The sequence below is a fragment of the Camelus dromedarius genome, chromosome 17 (genome assembly GCF_036321535.1).
Source record: "Camelus dromedarius isolate mCamDro1 chromosome 17, mCamDro1.pat, whole genome shotgun sequence".
Taxonomy (NCBI): domain Eukaryota; kingdom Metazoa; phylum Chordata; class Mammalia; order Artiodactyla; family Camelidae; genus Camelus; species Camelus dromedarius.
In genome coordinates, this window is record NC_087452.1 from 570,714 (window position 1) to 592,436 (window position 21,723).

Here is a 21,723-nt window from a genome sequence, read left to right on the forward strand (position 1 = left end):
CCCTACCTGACAGGTGTGTCTGGCCCAATTAGAACCATCAGGGCTCCTGCAAATCATGTTTTAATTACCTAATTACTGCCAAGAGGAAATTGCTAATTGCTTTTCCAGTATCAAATTTTTCCTGGCCTTTCTGAGAGCGGACCCAGGAAGGGGCCTAGAACCTGCCCCCTGCCAGAGAAGGGGGGAGCCTGTGGTGGCCCTGGACGGGGAGAGGAGAGGTCTGGGAGCTGGTCCTTCAGGGCATCAGCCAGGAGCCCTGACCAGGGAGGAGTTCCTGCGAGAAGAGGGTGCCAGAGGCTCCTGTCCTGTGCAGCCCCTCCCAGGACCACCCTGCCTCCTGGGGGGCTGGGAGCAGGTTTGGCAGCTGCATCTCCAGGAGGAGGGGGCTCCCCTGAAGTCCCAGCACTGAAGTCCCAGCGAGCTGGCCACTGCCCCCTCCTGTGCCTGCCCCCACCCAGGGCCTGTCCTGCTCCCCACCCCCACCCGTCTGGGGCCCAGGAGTCAGCTCAGCCTGTGCACCCCCACTTTGCAGACAGGCACACGGGGGCTGCCATCTCGGGGTGGGCAGAGCAGGGAATTCTCACTCCCAGGCGGAGGCCTAGCTGGGCAGCCCCCTGCCTCCGGGCGGCTCGGGCGCGTGCCGGCCTTGGCCAGCAGCCTGGACGGCCCAGACATCCTCCCCGGTGCCCCAACCCGCCCTCAGCCCAGAGAATGAACCCTTTGTTGGGTCTGGGCTGGACGGACAGCTGACCTGGCCGGGCCGAGAGCAGCCTGCCCACAGCAGTTGGCCAGGGCCTCACGGTGCTAGGGGTGTGGGGGCAGCGGCTGGACCAGCCTAGGGCTTGGGCCTCCAGGGCCAGGGGCTGCCTCCCCTTGGCCTTGGGCAAGGGTCCCTCTGCAGGACCCCTGTCTGCTGTATCCCCAGCCTCAGGGGCCTGCTGGCCTGAGGGTGCAAGGGTGACCCTATTCCCTGGCCTTCTGTGGGGAGGAGCAGGCCCGAGGTGGTGATCGGTGCACGGCCCCTGGTCAGCGCTTTGCCTGGTTCTGGCTGGGAGAGGCTCCTGGGGCCCAGCCCTTCCCTGGGGCACTGACAGCCCTTGTGCCTCAGCTCAGAATCCCGGAGCCTCCTCCAGGTACAGAGGGGCAGGGATGACCCTGGGCGGAGACACAGGCTGGGGCAGAGGGCCTAGGTCAGAGCCGGGCGGGCGTGATGCAGCCTGCCAGGCGTGCCCAGGAGGCTGGATGGCTCCACTCAAGCTGTCTGGGTGGCACGATGGGCTCTTCATGGAGGATGGACCCAGCGGGGTTTGAGGAGATGGGTGTGGAAAGTTCTGGTGGTCTTGGGGGAGGGTCTGCAGAGCACAGACCTGACAGCTGGAGGTCGGGGGAGGATGCTGGGGTTGTGGGAATCTCCTGTGTGTCCTGCGGCCCAGTTGCCCTGGGGTGGGCCGCCCAGGTTGGTGGCCCTGAGTGACAGCTGTGGGCAGGCCTGTGGCGTCGGCACGCGAGCTGCGGGCATGTGTCCCACTGTCCTGCCAGCCGCCTGGCCCGTGCCACCTCCTGGCGGCCTGCTGCACCCCTCCCCCCACTTTTGGAGCAGACTCTGCGCCCCTGGGTGCAGCTGGTTTGTTCAGTGCCCTGGGTCCCTCTGGCAGGTCTTTGCGGGCCTCTGTTTACCTGTCTGTGCGACACAGGTCCTGTGTCCCAAGGACTAGTTGTTCCCAGCCGTGCAGGGTCTGGCTAAGCCTGGACGCTTTTGCTCAGAGCATGGTGAGGGGCGTGTCCACTTGCTGGCCTGTGGGCTGTGCCTCCCTGATGCCCCCTTGCTCTCTGCTTTCCAGAAATGGGGAAGCTCTGTGTGTTTAAGGGTGGGGGCTGCCCAGTGTCTGGCAGGTGGGTGGACAGATGGGTGCATGGCGGATGGACAGCTGGACAAGCGTGCTCCCCGCCACAGCTGTTGGGAGCCACCTGTTGTGTCTGTGGTCCCCCAGCTGGCCTGGGAGCTGGGCCGTTCGGCAGCCTGGCTGGCCCGCCTGCCCCTCCCACCTTCCCCAGGACCCTGGGCTGGCTCTCTGAGCTCCTGTCCCCACCCTCTCAATACCCGCACCCCCGCCCCAGTCCCTGCAATGTTTCCCTCATCCCCTGCTGAGTGGGGCAGGGGATGTGACGTCCATGCTGCAGCCCATGCCCTTAGCCCAGACTGGGGAGGGGGTCAGGAGCAGCACAACGTGGCCCTGGCGGTCAGCGTTGGGGAGGCTGGGGCCCTGGAGCATCCCAACTCAGCACAGGCCCCTCGAGTGCCCCCTGCACGTGGGGCCAGGAGTGTGGTCAGCCCAGTGACAAGGCCCTGGGGCGGGCCTCCCATCAGTGAGGCGCCTGCAGGGGGGAGAACGTGAAGGGCCCTGACTTGGGTCATTTGAGTTGAGGCTGGATCTGGAGCTCAGGGTCCCCACTGGTGCCCCTGCCTTTGCCCAGGCCATCCCCTGCCCTCTGGCCTTCCTGTCCCCTACTCCCTGGCTGCAGTCCAGCCTGGTCTCGTCGGGCCTGTGTGGCTGGCTCTTGGGGGTTGGTGACTGCCATGGGGCTCGGTCCCCGGGAGCCCTCCTTCACTCCCCAGAGCGGCTCTGGTGTGGGAGTGGCGCTGTGCCGAGGTGAAGGCTGCTCTACGGGGCTGTATCGGGGCCGGGGCTGGGGCCCAGGCAGTGTGGGCGCAGAGGCTGGACTCCTGGCCTCCCCAGCCCTGCCCTGTGGCCGACGTCCAGCCTGGGCCTGGCCAGTCCGTGGAGCTGACTGTGGGCTCCCCGTGAGAGCAAGGCAGAAGGTTGTGGGGTTGGCGGGGTGCAGGCCGGGGTCCTGTCCAGGCCCGACCCTCAGGGGTGGAGGCTGGGCTGCCGTGGCCCCTCACCCTGCACCCCTCCTTCCTGAGGCTGTGGGCCTGTAGGCCCAGCCCCGTGGCTGCCTCCCCTGCCCATTGCCGGACTCAGCTCTTCCGGGTCTGGTTTGACTTAAGCCTGCCTGCCTGGCGGGGAGGCAGCTGAGCGGATGTGGGGGGTGGCCCGAGGCCCTCAGGAATGCGGCCCTCCCCCTTCCCTCTCTCCCGCAGTCTCTGGCCCAGCCAGCGCCCCACCCTGGCTGGCTGCCCTCTCTCCCAGCCCCTCTCGGAGCTGGCCCAGCCCGTGTTCGCCTGGACCCGCAGCCCACTGGCCAGTCAGACCTGCCCTGTCCTGTCAGCGTAGGGTGCAGAGGAGGGATGTGGGCTGAGCCCCCCACCCTGGTGGAGGTGGAGGTAGGCTGGGCGCTCCCTTACAGCCGGAGAAGGGAAGGCCCACCCGTGCCCTGGGAGCCTGCCCGGCCGCCGAGCGGGGCGGATGCCGCCCCACGAGTCCCATCTCTGGAAAGCCCCCTGGGTCTCTCTGTTAATTAAATACATTTGTTTGGTAAAAGCAACTAAAAATACTTGCAGCATTGTGAGCTGTGGGGAAGGAGAGCTGGCTAATTAACGCCCGGCTTGTTTGGGGTTTAGAATACATTTCCATGTGGATGAGACCCCGCCCCTGACTTCCAGCCTGTCGGGCCCCACCTTCAGGACCGGCCCCTCACTGCAGCTCCTGCCTGGAGGCTCCCGGCCTCCCTTCTTAGCCGCACTGGGCCTCCCGTGCCTGCTGCGTCCCTGCAGCCTCTTATGCCCCCTACTCTCTCTGCACAAATAGCCCTTCCTCTGGGACACCTAGCCTGGCCCCAGGGAAGCTGGGGCCCCTGCCCAGGGCTCCCGCCGCCTTTGCCCTGGGTGTGGCTGTGCTGCTTGCCATGTTACTGGGCCGCGGTTTGCCCCAGCCCCGGGAGACCCCCACCCCTGGGCTGTGGCCTTGGTCACCTGGTGGATGGGTTAGGCCAGGACCAGGCTACTGGGCTGCAGCTGATCCTGCACCAGCTCCCTGGGGGCAGTGGGTGCCTCGGCCTTGTTCTTCAAGGGCTGGGGGGTGGCTGGGGGTGGGCGCCAGGCCCCAGCCCTTAGCTTGGAATGGGCTGGGGCAGGAGGCACTGAGGCAGGCCCGCTTGGGTCTTGCTGCCACAGATCCTGGTGGACCTGGCGAACCCCGGCGGCCGGCCGGCCCTGGCCTACGAGAGTGTGGTGGCCCAAGAGGGCAGCCCCATCCTGCGTGACCTGGTCCTCAGCCCTGACCACCAGTACCTGTATGCCATGACTGAAAAGCAGGTGGGTGTGGCACTGCAGGAGGCCGTGGGTGGGGCTGGCCCCCGGGGAGCTGGGTGTGGCCACCCTTGGCCCTTTGTCCAGGCTGCCTCTGAGCTTCCCCAGGCTGGGCCTGGAATTCCCACCTCCCTGAATGGCTGTGTGTCCACAGGACCAGATGCTGGCAGGAGGTCATCTTCAGGGCAGTGGTGTCATCGGAGGGTTTAGGGTGCATCTGGGGCCCTGAGGCCTCGGGCTGCGGTCAAGCTGGTCAAGGCCGTGCACCACATCCTAGTCCAGGCTGTGGAGCCAGCCGTAGCCACCCTGGTGTCCCCCTGGCTGGCTGGAGATGGGCAGAGCAGGGGGCCAGGACCTTCTTCTTTGCCCCTTTCCTGCTGTCGGGTTTTTCTACCTCTTAGTGCGTCAGAGCCAAGCCAGCGAGGTTGGGGTAAGCAGGGCTCTGTCTGCCTCTGGACTTAGGGTTGGGGTCAGAGAGCACGTGGCTTTCTTGGGAAGCTCAGGTGCAGACAGTGAGAGGGACTCTGGACGGAGCTGTGGGTTCTCTCTGCGCAGTCCTCTGCACCGATGTGCTGCTGAGAGGCCTGGTCATCTTGGCCTGACCGGCTGGCTCAGGGTCACTCAGGACTGGCCCTGAATCCCCCAGGCAGGAGGAGGGCCTGGCAGGGGTCTCCACTGTGTTGGGGACAGCGGTGGGCCGGGCAGGGGTCTCCACTGTGTGGGGGGCAGGGGTGGGCCAGGCTGGGGCTTGATGCCGAGGCCCTCCTGCCAGGTAACGCGGGTGCCCGTGGAGAGCTGCGTGCAGTACCCGTCATGTGAGCTGTGCCTGGGGTCACGGGACCCCCACTGCGGCTGGTGTGTCCTGCACAGCATGTGAGTCTGCTAGGGGCGGCGAGGGTGGGAGGGCCCCAGGCCAGGCAGCCCTGCTGGGTTTCCTGGGACCTAAGCGACCGTGGGCCCAGCTGGCCCCAGTCAGGATGGGGTGCGGGTAGAGCCTCCCAAGTGCCATGGGGTGGCGGGCCGGGGCTCCCCTGGCCTCCCGCCAGAGCCCAGCCCCTGTGCCCCCACCCATAGCTGCTCACGTCAGGACGCCTGCGAGCGGGCGGATGAGCCCCAGCGCTTCGCCTCGGACCTGCTGCAGTGCGTGCAGCTGACCGTGCAGCCACGCAACGTGTCGGTCACCATGTCTCGGGTTCCGGTGAGTGCAAGCCCCAGGACAGGGCAGGGAGGAGGGGGGCCGGACCCCGCTCACCGCACCTCCCACCTCCCGCCCGGCCCAGCTGGTGCTGCAGGCCTGGAACGTGCCCGACCTCTCGGCCGGAGTCAACTGCTCCTTCGAGGACTTCACCGAGTCCGAGAGCGTCCTGGAGGACGGCCGGATCCACTGCCACTCACCCTCCGCGCAGGAGGTGGCGCCGATCACGCGGGGCCAGGGTGAGGCCGTGGGCTGGGGCCGGGTAGTGCCTGGGGGCCCTCCTGTCGGGCAGGGGGTGGTAGACGGTTGTTGGGACAGTGAACGGGCATCACATGGTGATGCGTTCTGTGCTGCTGGTGCAGGAGACCAGCGGGTAGTCAAGCTCTACCTGAAGTCCAAGGAGACTGGCAAGAAGTTTGCATCCGTGGACTTCGTCTTCTACAACTGCAGTGTCCACCAGTCGTGAGTGTCCCTGGCCACCTGCACACGTTCCCTGGGGCAGCGCAGCCTGGCGTTCAGAGTGGGAGGAGCCAGCAAGGGCAGGGCCTCCCCAGGGAGATGGGAGGGGCCTGGGGCCCAGTGGTCAGTGGGGCAGCAGGGGTGTGATGTGTGCTGATTCACATGAGAAGAGTCTCCCCAGCCACCTCGTGAGCGGGGGCAGGCAGCTTGTGGGCAGGCTGCTGTGCTGTCCAGGCCGGAGACGGCCAGCCAGGGGTCGGGCACTTGGCCCCTGCCGCTCTGGGGCAGGAGAGCCAGGTCCTCTGGTTGGGTGGCCCCTGGAGCACAGAGAGCTGGGCGGGGGAGCGCTCCCTGGGTCTCCCATCTCCTGCAAGCACGCCAGCCTCAGAGGAAGAGCAGAAGCAGAGGACCCACTGTGCATCCCATAGGGCCCGGGGCACTGGGTGCAGAGGGAGCCCCCTGACCTGGAGGTGCCCAGCCTCGAGGGTCAACCTCAGAACCAAGGAGTCTGGTTTCTTGAAGACAGGAAGTCATGTCTTCATTTGGTGACCGATTTGCAGACCGATGCCCGCCTGGCTCTCTGTGGGGTGCCCAGTGTGGGCCTGGGTGTCATGACCCCAGGGCCCGGCCTCCCCGGGTAGGGGCTGGGACCCCGGGGCAGGGAGCGTGCTCTGAGGCTTGGGGGATTGCTGGTCTCTGTAGAGGCGGGGTAGCGGCGGGTGACACGGAGCCACAGGGATGATGAGACGGGGGTGTGCAGGAACGAATCAGACAGGCTCCTGCCGGGTTAGCCTGTGTTCTGGTTAGGGAGGTGCTGTCTACCACAGCTGTCCAGCCCCAGCCACTGCTGGCCACCTACCTTTACATCTTAGTTTATCAGGACCAGGTGGGATTTAAAACACACTTCTCAGCTGTGCTAACAAAGTTCCAATGCTGATGGTCACACGTGACCTGGTGTGGCTGGTGGTCACTGCACTGGACAGTCTTGTGTTTAGACACGTGCATCCTTGGGAAGTTCTGTCAGTCGGTGCTAGGGTGGACTGTCAGGTGGGAAGCACTAGTGGGTGGCAGGTAGATTGGCTGTCAGGAGGCCTGAGCAGCGAGGAACGATCTGTGCAAAGGCCCTGGGGCAGCTCCGTGAACAGCAGCAGGCATGTGGCCCGGGGGAAGCACAGGCTGAAGCCCCACCACCCTGCTGTCTCCCTGCAGCTGCCTGTCCTGCGTCAATGGCTCCTTCCCCTGCCACTGGTGCAAGTACCGCCACGTGTGCACGCACAATGCTGCCGACTGTGCCTTCTTGGAGGGCCGGGTCAACGTGTCGGAGGTACCGTGTCCTGAGGGCAGGGGTCCAGGGGGTCAGGCACAGCATAGCTGGGTGTGGCCTGAGGGTGGTGGGAATGCCAGCTGGACGGTCTACAGAGATGTCCTTAGGGTTGTGTTTGCCAGACAGTGGCATTTGTTGGTGGTCACTGCTTGGAGCTGCAGACCAAAGAGATGGCAGGGGATGATGGGTGGGGTCTGTCCACCCAGTGCAGTAAGTGTCTGGCTGGGTCCACATGGACGCGCAAATACACCAGGTTGACATGCAGGCCATTCCTGGAATCGCTCGCAGGGCTGTGTGGTAATTGGTGGTAATTAGGTGGTAACTGGAGCCGGGAAGGCAGTGACTGTCATGAGCAGTGGTGGTGAGACCAGGCCGAGGAGGGCCCTGTCCCCATGTCCCACTCTCAGTGTGGGGCCTTGGACCTCGACTTTGCAGTGGACACCACGCCCACTGGCTGCTTGGGGTGGGCGGGTGTGAGTCCCACTGGCCACAGAGCCTTGAAGGCAGCAGCTAGGCTGGACTCCCTCAGGGCCAAGGGGTACAGCCAGCATGGGTCCCCTGTGCTGTGGCCGCCCCCACCATCTCCCCCTGGGCCGTGGTTTTCTCCCTCCCTGATGACGTGATGGCAGTGGGGCGTGGGCCGAGAACAGACGGGACCGCAGGTGTTGGGGGTCGCACTGTCTGTGACCATGGGTGGTGTGGGAGCCGGGAATACCGGCGTGGGCAGCTGACCCGACAGCTGGTGGGCTAGTGAGGAGGTGGGTGTGCCGTCACTGCAGGACTGACCCAGGTGAGGCAGTGGCTCTGGTGGATGCCAAGAGCCCAGGTGCCAGCAGAGCGTTCCTGACTGGTGGGGGCCCGTCACAGCCATCTCTGCCCCTTCCCCGTCTGAGCCGCTCCAACAGAGGAAAGCACCCTGGGGTTAGCAGCCCGGTGGGGACATCAGGGAGGGCTGTCCTGGGCCATCACAGCCCGGGACGTGGAGGAGCAGGTGGAGCGCCCCCGCAGAAGTTTGCCAGGGCAGGGCTGGGCTGGGGGCGGCTGGGGTCCAGGGATCAGACTGATTTCACAGATGCTCCCTCCTCTGCCGCAGCCCCAGTTTGCATGGGGACGTCCCTAAGGAGTGTGATGTCTCCAGGGAACCCTCCCTGCCCCTGCCCATCTCTGGTTCTGGTTTGGTTCCCCTGGGGCCATGCTCACACCGCAGGGTCTCAATCCCAGTCCCAGTGTCACCTTGCGTCCCACCGAAGATGGGATGGAGTTCCGTGCTCCCGTGTTTGCTCAGTTGTCTCGGGTTGGGGAGACCAGAGTGTGTCAGGCGTGCGGTATTGAGAGGCAGCTGGTGTCAGGTGGGCGGCCTGGCAGCGGTCCAGCCTGGAGTGCCCCCGAGCACAGCCTGCCCTGGGAGCTGGAACTTTCTGCCTCAGTCCGGCCTCCCCAGGAACAGGGGGAGGGGGCCCTGCGAGTGGAGGGTGTTCGTCCAGACTCTTCTTTGGTCTGTGTGAGAACAGAGTCAGGTTGAGAGAACAAAAGTGTAAGTGGAATTATCAAAACAGAGTTGGGGACCTGCATGGGTGAGTGCAGGGGGCCGGGCCCCCAGGGAGGGGCCTCTGTGTCCATACTGCTCATCTTTTCCCAGCTGCAGCTCAGCTGGGTCTCAGGCCACTCGGGGGGGGGGGGTCAAAGCCAGGCCTGAGCTGACCCCTCTCCCCGGCCGGGGTCACAAGGTGCTGTGGCATGATGGGGGCACGGAACCTGTGCCCCGAGACCCACAGGGGACAGGTGATGGCTCTCACCTCCGGGCAGAGAGGTGGTGTCAGTGTAGAGGGAAGGTGTGAGGTCAGGGGGCAGTGGCAGCAGGGCACTGGTGGCCAGGATGAGCCGGGGCTGCTGAGGAACCGGGGGGCAGCCAAGGGCTGGGGGCAGCAGGAGGCTCCCTGGACTTGGGGCTGGCCTGGGCGCCTTTCCAGAGGCTGGGGCCGTGCTGGTGTCAGTGTGGCCACCATGCACACTGATGACTCCCGCTAGGGCTGCAGCCTGAGCACAGCTCCGAACGCAGCCTGAGTGCTGGCCGATGCCCGTGTCCACGTGGCCATCGCCTGCCTCTCGCTGGTGGAGACAGGGCACCTGCAGACCCAGTGGTCAGTGATCAGCCTGCCTGGCCTGCCCTGCCAGCTCTGCCGCCCCAGTGCCCTCAGGGGCCCTGAAAACCCCTGCAGAGCAGGCCCACTGCCTCGGGAGCAGCTCTGAGGATCCAGGATTATAGCCTGTTTTCAGCATCTCTATTTAAAGCGCTCGGAGCGCTCCCAGGGGCCGTCCTCCGCGGGCCATCGATCTCGGCGGGCCGTCTTCTCTGGGCTGCTGCAGCCCTGCTGCAAGGAAGCCGGGCCGTTGCGTCATTTGCTGTTGCGGAGGAGATGGCCCTGGGGGCCAGGGTGTTTTCCGCTCACTCTGGCCATTTGCACCTGCTCCCCGCCCCCCGCTGAGAGTGTGCACGAGCTTCTGCCCCCAAGGCCCTCTTGGCTGCAGCCAGAGGGAGCCCCTCTGGGGGGGTCCTGCCCAGGTCACAGTGTGCAGCACAGGACCAGGCCTGGCTGGCCGTCACTGAGGTTCTCAGTCTGCCCATGTGTAAAATGGGTGTGGCGGTGCTTGCCCCGGGGAAGCTCAGGCTCCATGCAGACTGTGATCGGGGCCAGAGTGGGGTGTGCCCGGCTCGCCAGCCTCCAGCCCAGGCTCAGGAGAAGCCTTGCCACCCCCAGGACTGCCCCCAGATCCTGCCCTCCACCCAGATCTACGTGCCAGTGGGCGTGGTGAAGCCCATCACCCTGGCCGCCCGGAACCTGCCGCAGCCACAATCGGGCCAGCGTGGGTACGAGTGCCTCTTCCACATCCCAGGGAGCCCGGCCCGCGTCACTGCCCTGCGCTTCAACAGCTCCAGCCTGCAGTGCCAGAACTCCTCGGTGAGGCCAGTGGAGCAGCTGGGGCCAGGGACCCCGTGTGCTGTGGGCCAGCCCCTCACAGCCTCAGATCTGGCTTCTGCTTTAGCTGACCAGCAGCATGTAGCCATGTCTGCCTTGCCCAGTTCAGAGGGCACTTTGGGTCCCCTAGGCCAGGCTGCAGCCCTCAGCTGTACCCGGGTGAGCAGGCCACAGGTGGCACCCAGAGCTGCCCAGACATTGGACAGAGCACGTCTCAGAGGCAGCTTTGTAGGGGTCTTCGGGATGTGGGCCAGGTGGAGAGTGTGCGGAAGGGCCCCCATGCCATCCTTGCCCCACGCCCCCAGGGCAGGTGGGGCAAGGTCAGGGCCACAACACCAGCTGTCCTGTGTCCAGGCACAGCAGCCGGGCAGTGGCAGCCAGTGTGTTCACGTGCCAGCACATGTGCCCAGAAAAAGCCACATTTAGAGAGCCTCAAATCCAACAGGGTGACCTTTTACAGGCCTTTATCAAGTCCTGTAAATTTAGTGACAGTGGTCTTTGCAGAGCCAGAACCTTCCCTGGTGGGTGAAGGGAGAGGACCAAGTTGTTGGTCTTGAGGCCGTCTGAGTCCTGCTCACCCGCAGGCCTTGGTCTCCCCATCTGTTCAGGAGAGCAGTGGATTTCCTGGAGCTGGCCAAGGCCCTGCATGGTGGGTGGGTGACTCTGGGCTGTCCGTATGGTCCCTTGGAGCCCTGGGGAGGGGCTTGAGGTCAGAGGTCTGGCTAGATTCTGTTGGTGGTGGCCCCTTGGCTGACCTGCTCTGGCAGGGTGGGCTGGAGACCAAGGGTCACCACAGGCTCACAGGGCATGTCTGCCGCTTGGCGGGGCCCTAGAGTTTCCCAAGCCTTCCTGTCTGTCCAGCCCTGTTTTCCCAGCTCCTCACTCATGGCCTCCTGCTGGCCACACCCTCCACCCACATCTCCTTCTGGCTCCCCTGGCCTGGCTGCCTCTACCTCTTCTTCCTTTTTCTGCATCCCTAAGGCCATCTATCCGTCTCTCTACATTTCTCCCCCTCCCCGAGCCTGTCACCTCTGTCCCCGCAGTCCCCCCCACACCCCCCCAGACCCACATTTATCTTTCCTGCAGCTCCTTGTAAAGGGAAAAGGGAGTATCGGGGAATTTGATAGGATCCAATTAAATTCCTGTAGATAAGACGGTGATGAATTACTCTGGGACAGACCGCAGGTCTTCAGCTGCAGAAAGTGGGACACAGCTGGGCACCCAGGCCTGGGCCCCCTGGGGAGGGCTGTGTCCCTGAGCCCAGCCCAGCCTGGGGGTGGGGGGCAGTCAGGGCATGGGGGGCGCACGTCTCCCACCTCAGGGCAGACCTGGAGGTGGGATTATTGAGCCTGTTTGGATTTGAGGAAAGGGAGGTTCACAGAGCGTCCCTGATGTGTGTCCAAGGGGTGCAGTGGGAGTCCTGGTCTCCTGGTGGGGCCGCCTGCAATGGGCGGGTGGGTGCGCGGGCTTCACCCTGGAGGGCAGGGCCGTGGCCACCAGGAAGGAAGAGAGAGAGAGAGGGAGGGAGAGTGAGTGTGTGTGTGTGTGTGTGTGTGTCTGTGTGTGTCTGTGTGTGTCTGTGTGTGTGTGTGTGTGTGTGTGTGTGTGTGTCGCTCCAGGTTGGAAATGCCAGTCTTGCGAGGCAGAGCCCCCAGACCCCCGCCAAGCCCGCCCCCAGCGGCCAGGCCCGAAAGTGGGCAAGGAGGACACCAGGCCCTGAGGTGCTGCCCCGGGCTGGGCCACCGCGTGGCCTGACTGCCCTTCCCGCTGCCACAGTACTCCTATGAGGGCAATGACGTCAGCGACCTGCCCGTGAACCTGTCCGTGGTGTGGAACGGCCACTTCGTCATCGACAACCCGCAGAACATCCAGGGTGAGCCGGCTGGGCGGCCCGGGGGCTGGGCTGAGCAGGGCCGGGGGCGGGCCGCTGACTGTCCCTCCCCGCAGCCCACCTGTACAAGTGCCCAGCCCTGCGCGAGAGCTGCGGCCTGTGCCTCAAGGCCGACCCCCGCTTCGAGTGCGGCTGGTGCGTGGCCGAGCGCCGCTGCTCCCTGCGCCCCCACTGCCCCGCGGACTCGCCCACTGCCTGGATGCACGCCCGCCACGGCAGCAGCCGCTGCGCGGACCCCAAGATCCTGAAGGTAGGCGGGCCCCCAGGCCTAGGGAGGGGCCGCGACCTCCTGTCCGCTGCCTCCCAGCGTCCCAGCCTCTGCCTCCCCGCAGCTGTCCCCCGAGACGGGCCCGCGGCAGGGGGGCACGCGCCTCACCATCACGGGCGAGAACCTGGGGCTGCGCTTCGAGGACGTGCGGCTGGGGGTGCGCGTGGGCAAGGTGCTGTGCAGCCCGGTGGAGAGCGAGTACATCAGTGCGGAGCAGTGAGTGCGCGGGCCGGGGCGGGGCGGGACCACTGGAGGGGAGGGGCTGCTGGGGGCGGGGCGGAGCCGCTGGCCGGGAGGGGCGGGGCCGACCCGGATGCCCGCGCTGAGGCCCACCCCCTGCCCGCAGGATCGTCTGCGAGATCGGGGACGCCAGCACCGTTCGGGCCCACGATGCCCTGGTGGAGGTGTGCGTCCGGGACTGTTCCCCCCACTACCGGGCCCTGTCGCCCAAGCGCTTCACCTTTGTGGTAAGCCTGCCCCGCCTGGCCCTCCTCCCCGGGGCCGTGGGGGCCATGGGGGCCATGGGGACTGGCCTGCAGGGGCCGGCCCAGGCCACAGGCATTCTCAAAGATGGACCCCGTCCCGCCCCTCTTCCTCCCCAGGGCCTGACACCATGTCCCTGGGCGCCCTGGGCCCTGCCTGTGGGCGGAGTCTGAGACCCTGTGAGCACAGGCCTGGGCCGGCTGGGGAGCTTGGGGGGTCAGGGACGCTGATGTTTCCCTGGAGCTCCAGCCACCCAGTCCCTTCTTCCCCTAGACTCCAACCTTCTACCGTGTGAGCCCTGCCCGCGGGCCCCTTTCAGGGGGCACCTGGATTGGCATCGAAGGCAGCCATCTGAACGCAGGCAGCGACGTGGCGGTGTCTGTTGGCGGCCGGCCCTGCTCCTTCTCCTGGTACGGGGTGTGGACCAGGAGTGGGGACCCCGCACAGCCGCCCCCTGTAGTGGTTGATTCAGAAGCTGCGTGCCCCCTGCTGTTGCCTGGGCAACAAGAGGGGCTGCGGGAGAGCCTGGCTGGGGTGATCACTATGGAAACCCGAGGCGGAGAAGGTTACCATGGAGACAGGCTGCCACCAGAGTGGGAAGGGCAGGGTGGGCGGATCCTGGCCCAAGGGGCGGGCACAGCCACTGGGCCTGGGTTGTGGAGGGATTCCTTGGGCACATAATAAGAAGCATTTAAAAAATTTTAAGAGAGAAAAAGGAAATCTTAACAAAAGCCGGGAGCCCTGAAGTGGATAATTTTAGATTAGGGATGATAATGGAGCGGGCCTTTAAATATTTTCCTGCGGTAATTACCCGTTATCAGACTAATTATTGGTGTTTGCAGCCTGCCGCGAGTGGGCCTGGCGGCTGCGGGGCCTCCCAACTGTGATGTAGAAACTGAAGGGACGGAGACCCAGGTGCAGGTGGTGACGGGCTGGCTGCCCTCTGGGGTGAGCCAGCATCCCCAGCCCCGGCCAGCTCACAGCCCAGGTCCGGGATTAGCCCATTTTGAGGTCAGGGTTAAGGTTAGGGCCACGTGTGGGTGACTCAGTGTCGCAGGAGCTGGTGCTCACTGTGGTGCTGTGGCACCCGAGGACGCTGAAGCTCTGTCCTGCCAGCCGTCCCCTGGGACTAACAGGGCTGCTGCAGGGCTGCACGGAGACCTGGCCCAGCTGGTCTTTTGCATGTCAGGGCACAGACAGGTTTGCCCACTGACGCTGTGAGGAGGCAGAGTCGGGGTGGGGTCACCAGAAGAGTGAGCTCTGGAGGTAGGACCTGCCCCTCAGTGGGTGACCCCTGGGTGCCCAGCAGGACAGTGTGGAGGGAGGGGCCAGGCTGGGGTCCAGGTGGGTACAGACACACACTTAGCCCCTCGGAGGAGCTGATGGGAAAGGGGGCCCTAACAGTCATCAGCCACCTGGAGGCAGGTCCAGGCAGGTGAGGTCTAGCGCCATGTCCTCACTGTCCCCCCGGCCCCTCCAGGAGGAACTCCCGGGAGATCCGGTGCCTGACGCCACCCGGACAGAGCCCCGGCAGTGCCTCTATCATCATCAACATCAACCGTGCTCAGCTCACCAACCCCGAGGTCAAGTACAACTACACCGAGGACCCCACCATCCTGAGGATTGACCCTGAGTGGAGCATCAACAGGTGGGGCACCTGGCTGGGCCCCCAACCTCCACGATCCCCCATCCACCTGGCCTGAGCCCCGCGACCCTCGGCCCAGGTGTCCAAGCACCACAACCCCCATCCCCTCTGCCCTGAGCCCCATGACCCCATCCCAGGTGGCCGAGGACCTGCAGCAAGCACAGGGCTGCTGCACAGGCTCTCCTCCCCTTTGTGTGGTTCTGCCACCAGTTGTGGTGCCGAGAGATCTTAGCCTGCCTGCCATCTCTCGGAGGAGCAGGGTGGTGTGTCTGGCCCCTCCGTCTGTGCTGGGCCAGGGCACAAGGGCCCAGAACTTCAACCCGTGACTCCCAGCTCCCCCGTCTTTAGTGGAGGGACGCTCCTAACAGTCACAGGCACCAACCTGGCCACTGTCCGCGAACCTCGCATCCGGGCCAAGTACGGAGGCGTCGAGAGAGAGAACGTGAGTCTTCGCTGGGCTATGTCCCCACAGCCATGTGCTTAGATGCCGCAGGGAGGGAAGCTGGCCCCACCTGGCCAGGTGGGGGCCCTCAGGGGGGCAGCCGGCTCAGTGTCCTCATTCTGCGTTCCCAGAGCTGCCTGGTGTACAACGACACCACCATGGTGTGCCGGGCCCCGTCAGTGGACAACCCCACCCGCAGCCCGCCCGAGCTGGGGGAGCGGCCAGACGAGCTGGGCTTTGTCATGGACGACGTGCGGGCCCTGCTTGTGCTCAACGCCTCCTCCTTCCTCTACTACCCGGACCCCGTACTGGAGCCACTCAGCCCCACTGGCCTCCTGGAGCTGAAGCCCAGTTCCCCCCTCATCCTCAAGGTGGCTGCCTCGGAGGGGCGGGGCCCCTGGGGGATCTGCCCAGGCCTCTGCTCATGCTGACCCACCTGCCCCCGCAGGGCCGCAACCTCCTGCCGCCAGCGCCTGGCAACTCTCGGCTCAACTACACGGTGCTCATTGGCTCCACGCCCTGCGCCCTCACCGTGTCGGAGACGCAGCTGCTCTGCGAGTCGCCCAACCTCACCGGGCAGCACAAGGTCACGGTGCGTCCACAGGTCCTGGCTGGCTCCGGTCTCCTGGGACCTGCAGACTCTGCCCCACCCAAGGCAGCCCCTGCTCTGAGCGAGCCCAAACTGCCTGGAGGGAGCCCAGCCCTGGCGCCCCCAGAGGGCCTGACTCCCGCTCTGAGTGCCAGTGCCCCCGCCGCGCCAAGCGCTTGGGCCAGGAGGGCCTGGGGGTCCTGGGAGCCATGGAGCTGCCACTGGGCGAGGCGCCTCCTGAGTGGCCTGCACCCACAGGTTCGGGCTGGCGGCTTTGAGTTCTCACCGGGGGTGCTGCAGGTGTACTCGGACAGCCTGCTGACGCTGCCTGCCATCGTGGGCATCGGTGGGGGCGGAGGCCTCCTGCTGCTGGTCATCGTGGCTGTGCTCATCGCCTACAAGCGCAAGTCCCGGGATGCCGACCGCACCCTCAAGCGCCTGCAGCTCCAGATGGACAACCTAGAGTCCCGCGTGGCCCTCGAGTGCAAGGAAGGTCCGCTGGGGCCGCGGCGGTTGGGGGAGGTCCAGGGCCCGGGGTCTTGCCAAGGCTGCGGCCTACTGCTGGCTCCTCTCATGTCACCACGTCAGTCCAGGGAGGTGGGCAGGGCCTGGCCGGGGGCTTCTGCCTGGTGCTGGAGGCACAGGTTCTGGCCAGAGAGCCCCATTTGTGCCCCAGCCTGGCCATAGGACCCTGACGGATGCACCGCCCTTCCACGCCTCAGGCTTTTCTTCTGTAGAATGGACGTGGGGTGGTGCCCGTTGCCCAGGTGCTTGGGTGGTGGCCCAGATGGTCCGTGTGGAGCACGCTGGCCTGGGTGTTCCCCCAGCGGCCTGCGAGGCACTGAGGCGGGGGCCCTGTTTTCAGCTTCTCGGCGCGCAGACCTGGGTCTGGGCTGCCCCTGTTCTCGAAGTGCTTGTTCTCCTGAGATGGGGCGTGTCTGTCCCAAGCCTGGGGGACGAGTGGCAGACATCAGCTCAGGCGACTTCGGCAGGGACACCCCGTGTGGGCTTCCGTGCAGGGGAGTCCAGGGCACAGCTCCATCCTCAGGAATCCCTGCTGGTGGTGACAGGATGGCCCTAGTAGGCAGGCTTAGCGTCCCCACACCTGGTCATATGCACCTTCCCCCCAAGCTTGGTACCCGCAGCCCCCAACTGAAAAGGGTGGCCCCCAAGGGCAGGTGGGTCAGCCCAGAGGGCGGGAAGGGCTCTGGCAGATGGGGGGCTGCAGACGTGGAAATCTGACGGTGGACTGAATGACGGCCTTCATCTGGAACAGCAGGCGTCCCCTGGGAGACCAGCGTGCCCAAGGCCCAGGCTTGTTCCTCTAGCAGTCACTACTGTTCCTGCCAGTGCTGAGCCCTGAGGTGGGGGCTGTGGGGGCCGTGGTGGCCAGAGCCTCATGGGGGTGTGGGCTGCGGGCAGCAGCCTGGCCAGCGTGTGGTGGTGCCTCAGGACCGGGTGTCCCCGGCCAGCCAGGGCAGTCCCCTGTCCTTGAGCGACCACTTGCTTGTGCCTCTCGGGTCTGGGCTGTCACGAGGGGTGAGTGCAGCAGAGCGACACGAATGGTGACTGGCGGTCCTGGATGTTTCAGGTGCCGGGAGGGACCTTGAGTGTGCTCGCAGGTGCTAAGGAGCAGACTCCGGCAGGTCTGGGAGGCAGACGGCAGGAGTCTCCTGGTCTGGGGATGCAGACTGCAGACGGAGCTGGGCCATGGATGGGTTGGAAGCCCTGCAGGGGGCCTGCTCCCTTAGAGGCCTGCTGCTGGGTGGTCTTTTAAGCAGGGGTGTCCACTCTGCCTGGGATCCTGGCCTGCCTTAAAACTATGAAAGGTCCTTGTCCCAGGAGCCGCCTCAGTTCCAGGTGGACAGACTTCCTGTCCCGAGGGACTCGGGCAGGTGTTGGGGGCCCAGGCAGGAGGCAGTGGCTGGAGTGGGCCAGAGGGGATGTGAGGGCCTCCTGGGGCAAGGACAACCATCCGTTTGTCTTGTCCGAACTGAACCACGACACCTGTATCTGGTAGCACACGTGTGAGCCCCTAGGCTGGCCAGGTGCAGGTAACCAGACTCCCAGGAGTGGAGACAAAGCCTCACGGCTCTAGAATGTTCTGTGGGGCCTGCCCGCCCCACCTGCCTTCCTTCAAGAATTCAGCAGAGCTGGGGCGAGTAGGCGTGTAGGGGGCCAGCTGGCCTGAGCTGTGTGTGTGTGCTTCTCTGCATGGAGGGCTCCCACCCTGGCCTTGTCCCTGCTCTAGGAGGTGGCAGGTGCCTGGGGTGGCAAAGGGAGGTGGCAGGTGCCCGGGGTGGCAAAGGGAGCCGGCACCCATGGTTACATTACTCCTGGGCGCCCGAGGGAGGGAGGTACCTCCGCAGCAGCCTCTCTGCTCTTGCCTTGGTTAGTCCAACAGCAGCTCAGCGACAGAGGGCTCACCCCTGGGGGTGGCCTGGGGAAACTGAGCATAGGCAAGCACAGGGTTTTCCTCAGGTCACCCCCCCAGCCCCCGGCGAGGGGCAGGCCGACCCTGAATGTAGGAGGGCTGGCGGGCTGGGCACCCACTTGGACCTCTCGTCTGGCTGCAGCCTTTGCAGAGCTGCAGACGGACATCCACGAGCTGACCAATGACCTGGATGGTGCTGGCATTCCATTCCTGGACTACCGGACGTATGCCATGCGGGTGCTCTTCCCTGGGATCGAGGACCACCCGGTGCTCAAGGAGATGGAGGTGGGCTGCTGGATGGGGCTGACTGCTGCCTTTATCTGCGGGGGCTCCCTGGGTGCTGGGAAGGGGCACCGGAAAGCAGGGAGTGGGCCTGGTGGGGGCCAGGCCTCGGCCCAGCAAACCACCTTTAGCCCTGGCTCCTCTGGGCAACCCCTCTGTTTTGTTGGGCTCTCTAGTCCGCCACATACCCCCTGCAGCTCACCTGGCCTGTTCTCTGTGTGCTGACTTCCCAAGGCCAGGAGCTGCAACCGTGTGTGTTTGGAGGTGTGGACTGTTTGTGGGGGAGCACATGGCTGATGGAGTGTGAGGCCTTGAGCCTACTGAGGGGAAGAGGCCTGGCCCCCACTTCCTCTAGGGACCCCAGTGGCCGTCCACGAGCCCAGGCCCCAGTTCGGAACTGGCAGGGACTCGGCAGGTTGGCTCCATTATGCTTTCTGGGCGAAGGCGTCCTATCCTGCACTTCCTGGATGTTGGGGAGCCCACCTCCCCCCGTGTGGTTCTCTTGAGCTGCACTTCAGCGGGCCTTCCTGTCACCCTGGCTTGGACGAAGGGTGCCTTGGGCTGCTCACTTCCTCCTCATCTGCTGGGATGGCTGCCATGTTGGGGGTTCCCAGTTCCCCTGCTCAATGTCCTTTCTGGTGTCGCCATTCACTATGTTGGTCTGACTGCTCTCTGAGCTGTTAGTGTGTGTTCTACCCAGGACCTGTCTCTTGCGTGCGTGGGCTGGGACCCTGGTGTTACTTCTGCCGTCACAAGCGTTGGTGCATATAAGGGGGAGCAGGGCCCTGGAGCTAGCCTTGCCTGCATTCCACTCCATTTTCTCTCTTGCATGCTGTGTGGTCTCATCAAGCTGCTTCCCTTCTCTGGACTCCAGTGTCCTCTGTGAAGGTGCTGGTTGTGAGTGACTGTGGACGTGCACTCCTGGCGCCCAGGGGATGAGCTGGGCTTCCTCCCAGCTCCTAGAGCTGGGCCACAGAGAGAGTGGCAGGAGCAGGCCCTTGCTCTGTGCCCCCATCCGCCAGTGTGCCCCTGGCCTGCCCAAGTACACCAGACCTGGACGGTCCCTCGGCCGGAAGGGGCCGGTGCCCTGGAGGATCTGAGCAGGCTGGCGTCCCCCAGGTGCAGGCCAATGTGGAGAAGTCGCTGACACTGTTCGGGCAGCTGCTGACCAAGAAGCACTTCCTGCTGACTTTCATCCGCACACTGGAGGCCCAGCGCAGCTTCTCCATGCGCGACCGCGGGAACGTGGCCTCCCTCATCATGACGGCCCTGCAGGGCGAGATGGAGTACGCCACAGGCGTGCTCAAGCAGCTGCTGTCTGACCTCATCGACAAGAACCTGGAGAGCAAGAACCACCCGAAGCTGCTGCTGCGGCGGTGAGCCCGCCCCAACCCGCCCCCACCCCTGCCCCGCCCCCGTCTCTGCCTGCCCCTGCCCCTGCCCCCGCCCCTGCCCCGCCCCCGTCTCTGCCTGCCCCTGCCCCTGCCCCTGCCTCCACCCCTGCCTGCCCCCCATCCCTGCCCTCCCCTCTCCCTGCCCGCCCCTGCCCCTGCCTGCCCCGTCTCTGTCCCTGCCCCCCCGCCCCCGCCCGCCCCCACCCCAGCCCCTGCCCCCCCATCCCTGCCCTTACCTGTCCCTGCCTCCCGTCCCTGCATGCCCTGCACCTGCACCCGCCCCCCGCCAAGACCCCATGCCCCCCTCCCCTGCGACAGTGCACTGGCTCAGGCCCTGGGGCAGCAGTGCTGGGGACCTGCCCCATGAGTGCCTTGTCTGGGGCCCCTTGGCACAGGCCCAAGTCCTTGCGCTGCAACACCTACTCTGGGCCAAGGCCTGACCTTTGGCCCTGGGGAGTGGAGGTGGCGATGTGGGTGGGCCTGGCTGTGGGACTTATGTCATCCCTGCCTGTGTTCTGCCCTCAGGACTGAGTCAGTGGCAGAGAAGATGCTGACCAACTGGTTCACCTTCCTTCTGTACAAATTCCTCAAGGTGGGCGCCGAGGAGGAAGGACCTAGGAGGGAGGGAAGCCAGAGGTGACGGGCTGTGACATCACACAGAGGGGCTCAGAGGGGTGGGGACCCTGGTGTGACACCCGCCAGGCTGTGCGTCTGCCCCTCCCTCCCTCCCTCCCTCAGGAGGCGTCCAGGCCTCAGCTGCCGGGGCAGGAGGGGTGCCCAGCTCTGCAGCCGGCACGTGGCTGAACTGGAGTGTGGACCCAGGCCCCGGGTGTCTGCTGTGCCTGTGGCCTAGAGCTGAGTTCGTAGGAGCCACCTGGGCAGGGGTGTCTGTGTGTCCAGTACCCGGCACTGGGCCAGCCTGAGGAGGTGCCTGGGGGTTCCTGGGGCCCTGTTGTGAGGCGGGAGTGGCCACCCACTCCCCCCTCCCCTGGCTGGGAGAACCCCAGCCCCAGGAGGCAGGCCCTCAGGAGCCAGGCTGTCCTCAGAACGGGGTGCAGCTGGCCGGCCGGGTAGATGTGGCTCAAGGTGGAGGCCCCCTGCACCTTAGAAGTGGGAGGTCGTCAGACCCAGATGTCTGTCCAGTTTCCCTTGAAAAACCTGGAGGTTTGGCAGACGGGCCTGGTTCTTGCAAGGTGGCCCCAGGTGAGCGCTCCCTGGTGGACGAGGGAGCGGGGACCCTTGTGGCTGAGGGTGGGGTAGCCTCGGTCTGATCTTCACAGCGGTGGCTTCGTGGCTGCGTAGCCTCAGCTCCAGGCGGGCGTCCTGAGTTGGGGACAGTGGTGGGGCTTTTTGTTCTCCATGCAGGTTGCTGCTGAGCCTGGGAAACGGGCAGGTGAGAGGAGCGGGTGTCAAGGGGGGAGTAAGAATGTAGACAGATGGGTGAGGTTGAGCCCAGATGTGAGATGTCAGCCAGATGGGGCAAAGGCCCTGAGGCAGGGCCGGGGCTTGTCCCAGGCGGGCAGTGGTCCAGCCATCCTGGTGATGCCCAGCAGATGATGACAGTTGTCACGCAGGGTGGGTGGCAGTGACTGCAGAGCTGTGCATTCCCTGTAAAGGTGCACTTGTGTGCCAGCCGGGTGACGTGCTGGTCACATCGTCTGTGTGAACCTGGAGGAGCAGGTTTAAAGCACGGGGATCAGTGGGTTCGAGCTGTCTTCGCTGCGGCCATCCCTGTCTGTCTCAGTTCTGCACGCCCAGTGGGACACACCCAGGCTGCAAAGCTGGGTCAGGCGTGTGTTCTGTGTCATGCAGGTGCGTGGTCCTCGTGGGACATTGCAGGTAGAGGGTGTTTACAGCGAGACGGAGCGGGAGATAGAGAGGTCCCAAATACCCGCTGCCCCCACCACATCCTTGCTGTCAGCATCCCCACCAGATGGTCCGTTTGTCACGACTTATAAACCCACACTGACATGAGCACCACCCAGGATCCATGGTTTACACTGGGGTTCCCACTGCGCGTTACACAGGCTGTGGGCTTGGACAGATGTATAATGTCACAGATCCGTTGTTATGATGTCACACACGTTGTCACTGCCCCAGAAACCCTCTGTCCGCGCTGTTCATCCCTC

At 65.2% G+C, this 21,723-nt stretch overlaps 1 protein-coding gene across 2 annotated transcripts in view; it reads left to right on the forward strand.

Moving 5' to 3' along the window:
• Window positions 1-21,723, forward strand: part of PLXNA1 (plexin A1) — a 47,399-nt gene that overhangs the window by 15,860 nt on the left and 9,816 nt on the right. For both annotated transcript variants that reach the window (XM_031471091.2, XM_064496153.1), the window contains exons 4-23: window positions 4,076-4,216; window positions 4,983-5,083; window positions 5,285-5,408; window positions 5,491-5,644; window positions 5,768-5,867; window positions 7,074-7,188; window positions 9,948-10,148; window positions 11,943-12,039; window positions 12,114-12,307; window positions 12,390-12,541; window positions 12,672-12,792; window positions 13,082-13,218; window positions 14,289-14,456; window positions 14,802-14,895; window positions 15,027-15,266; window positions 15,344-15,487; window positions 15,743-15,977; window positions 18,061-18,203; window positions 19,320-19,576; window positions 20,120-20,186. In XM_031471091.2, the coding sequence (XP_031326951.2) occupies window positions 4,076-4,216; window positions 4,983-5,083; window positions 5,285-5,408; window positions 5,491-5,644; window positions 5,768-5,867; window positions 7,074-7,188; window positions 9,948-10,148; window positions 11,943-12,039; window positions 12,114-12,307; window positions 12,390-12,541; window positions 12,672-12,792; window positions 13,082-13,218; window positions 14,289-14,456; window positions 14,802-14,895; window positions 15,027-15,266; window positions 15,344-15,487; window positions 15,743-15,977; window positions 18,061-18,203; window positions 19,320-19,576; window positions 20,120-20,186 (2,985 nt within the window). The remainder of the gene's footprint in view (window positions 1-4,075; window positions 4,217-4,982; window positions 5,084-5,284; window positions 5,409-5,490; window positions 5,645-5,767; window positions 5,868-7,073; window positions 7,189-9,947; window positions 10,149-11,942; window positions 12,040-12,113; window positions 12,308-12,389; window positions 12,542-12,671; window positions 12,793-13,081; window positions 13,219-14,288; window positions 14,457-14,801; window positions 14,896-15,026; window positions 15,267-15,343; window positions 15,488-15,742; window positions 15,978-18,060; window positions 18,204-19,319; window positions 19,577-20,119; window positions 20,187-21,723) is intronic.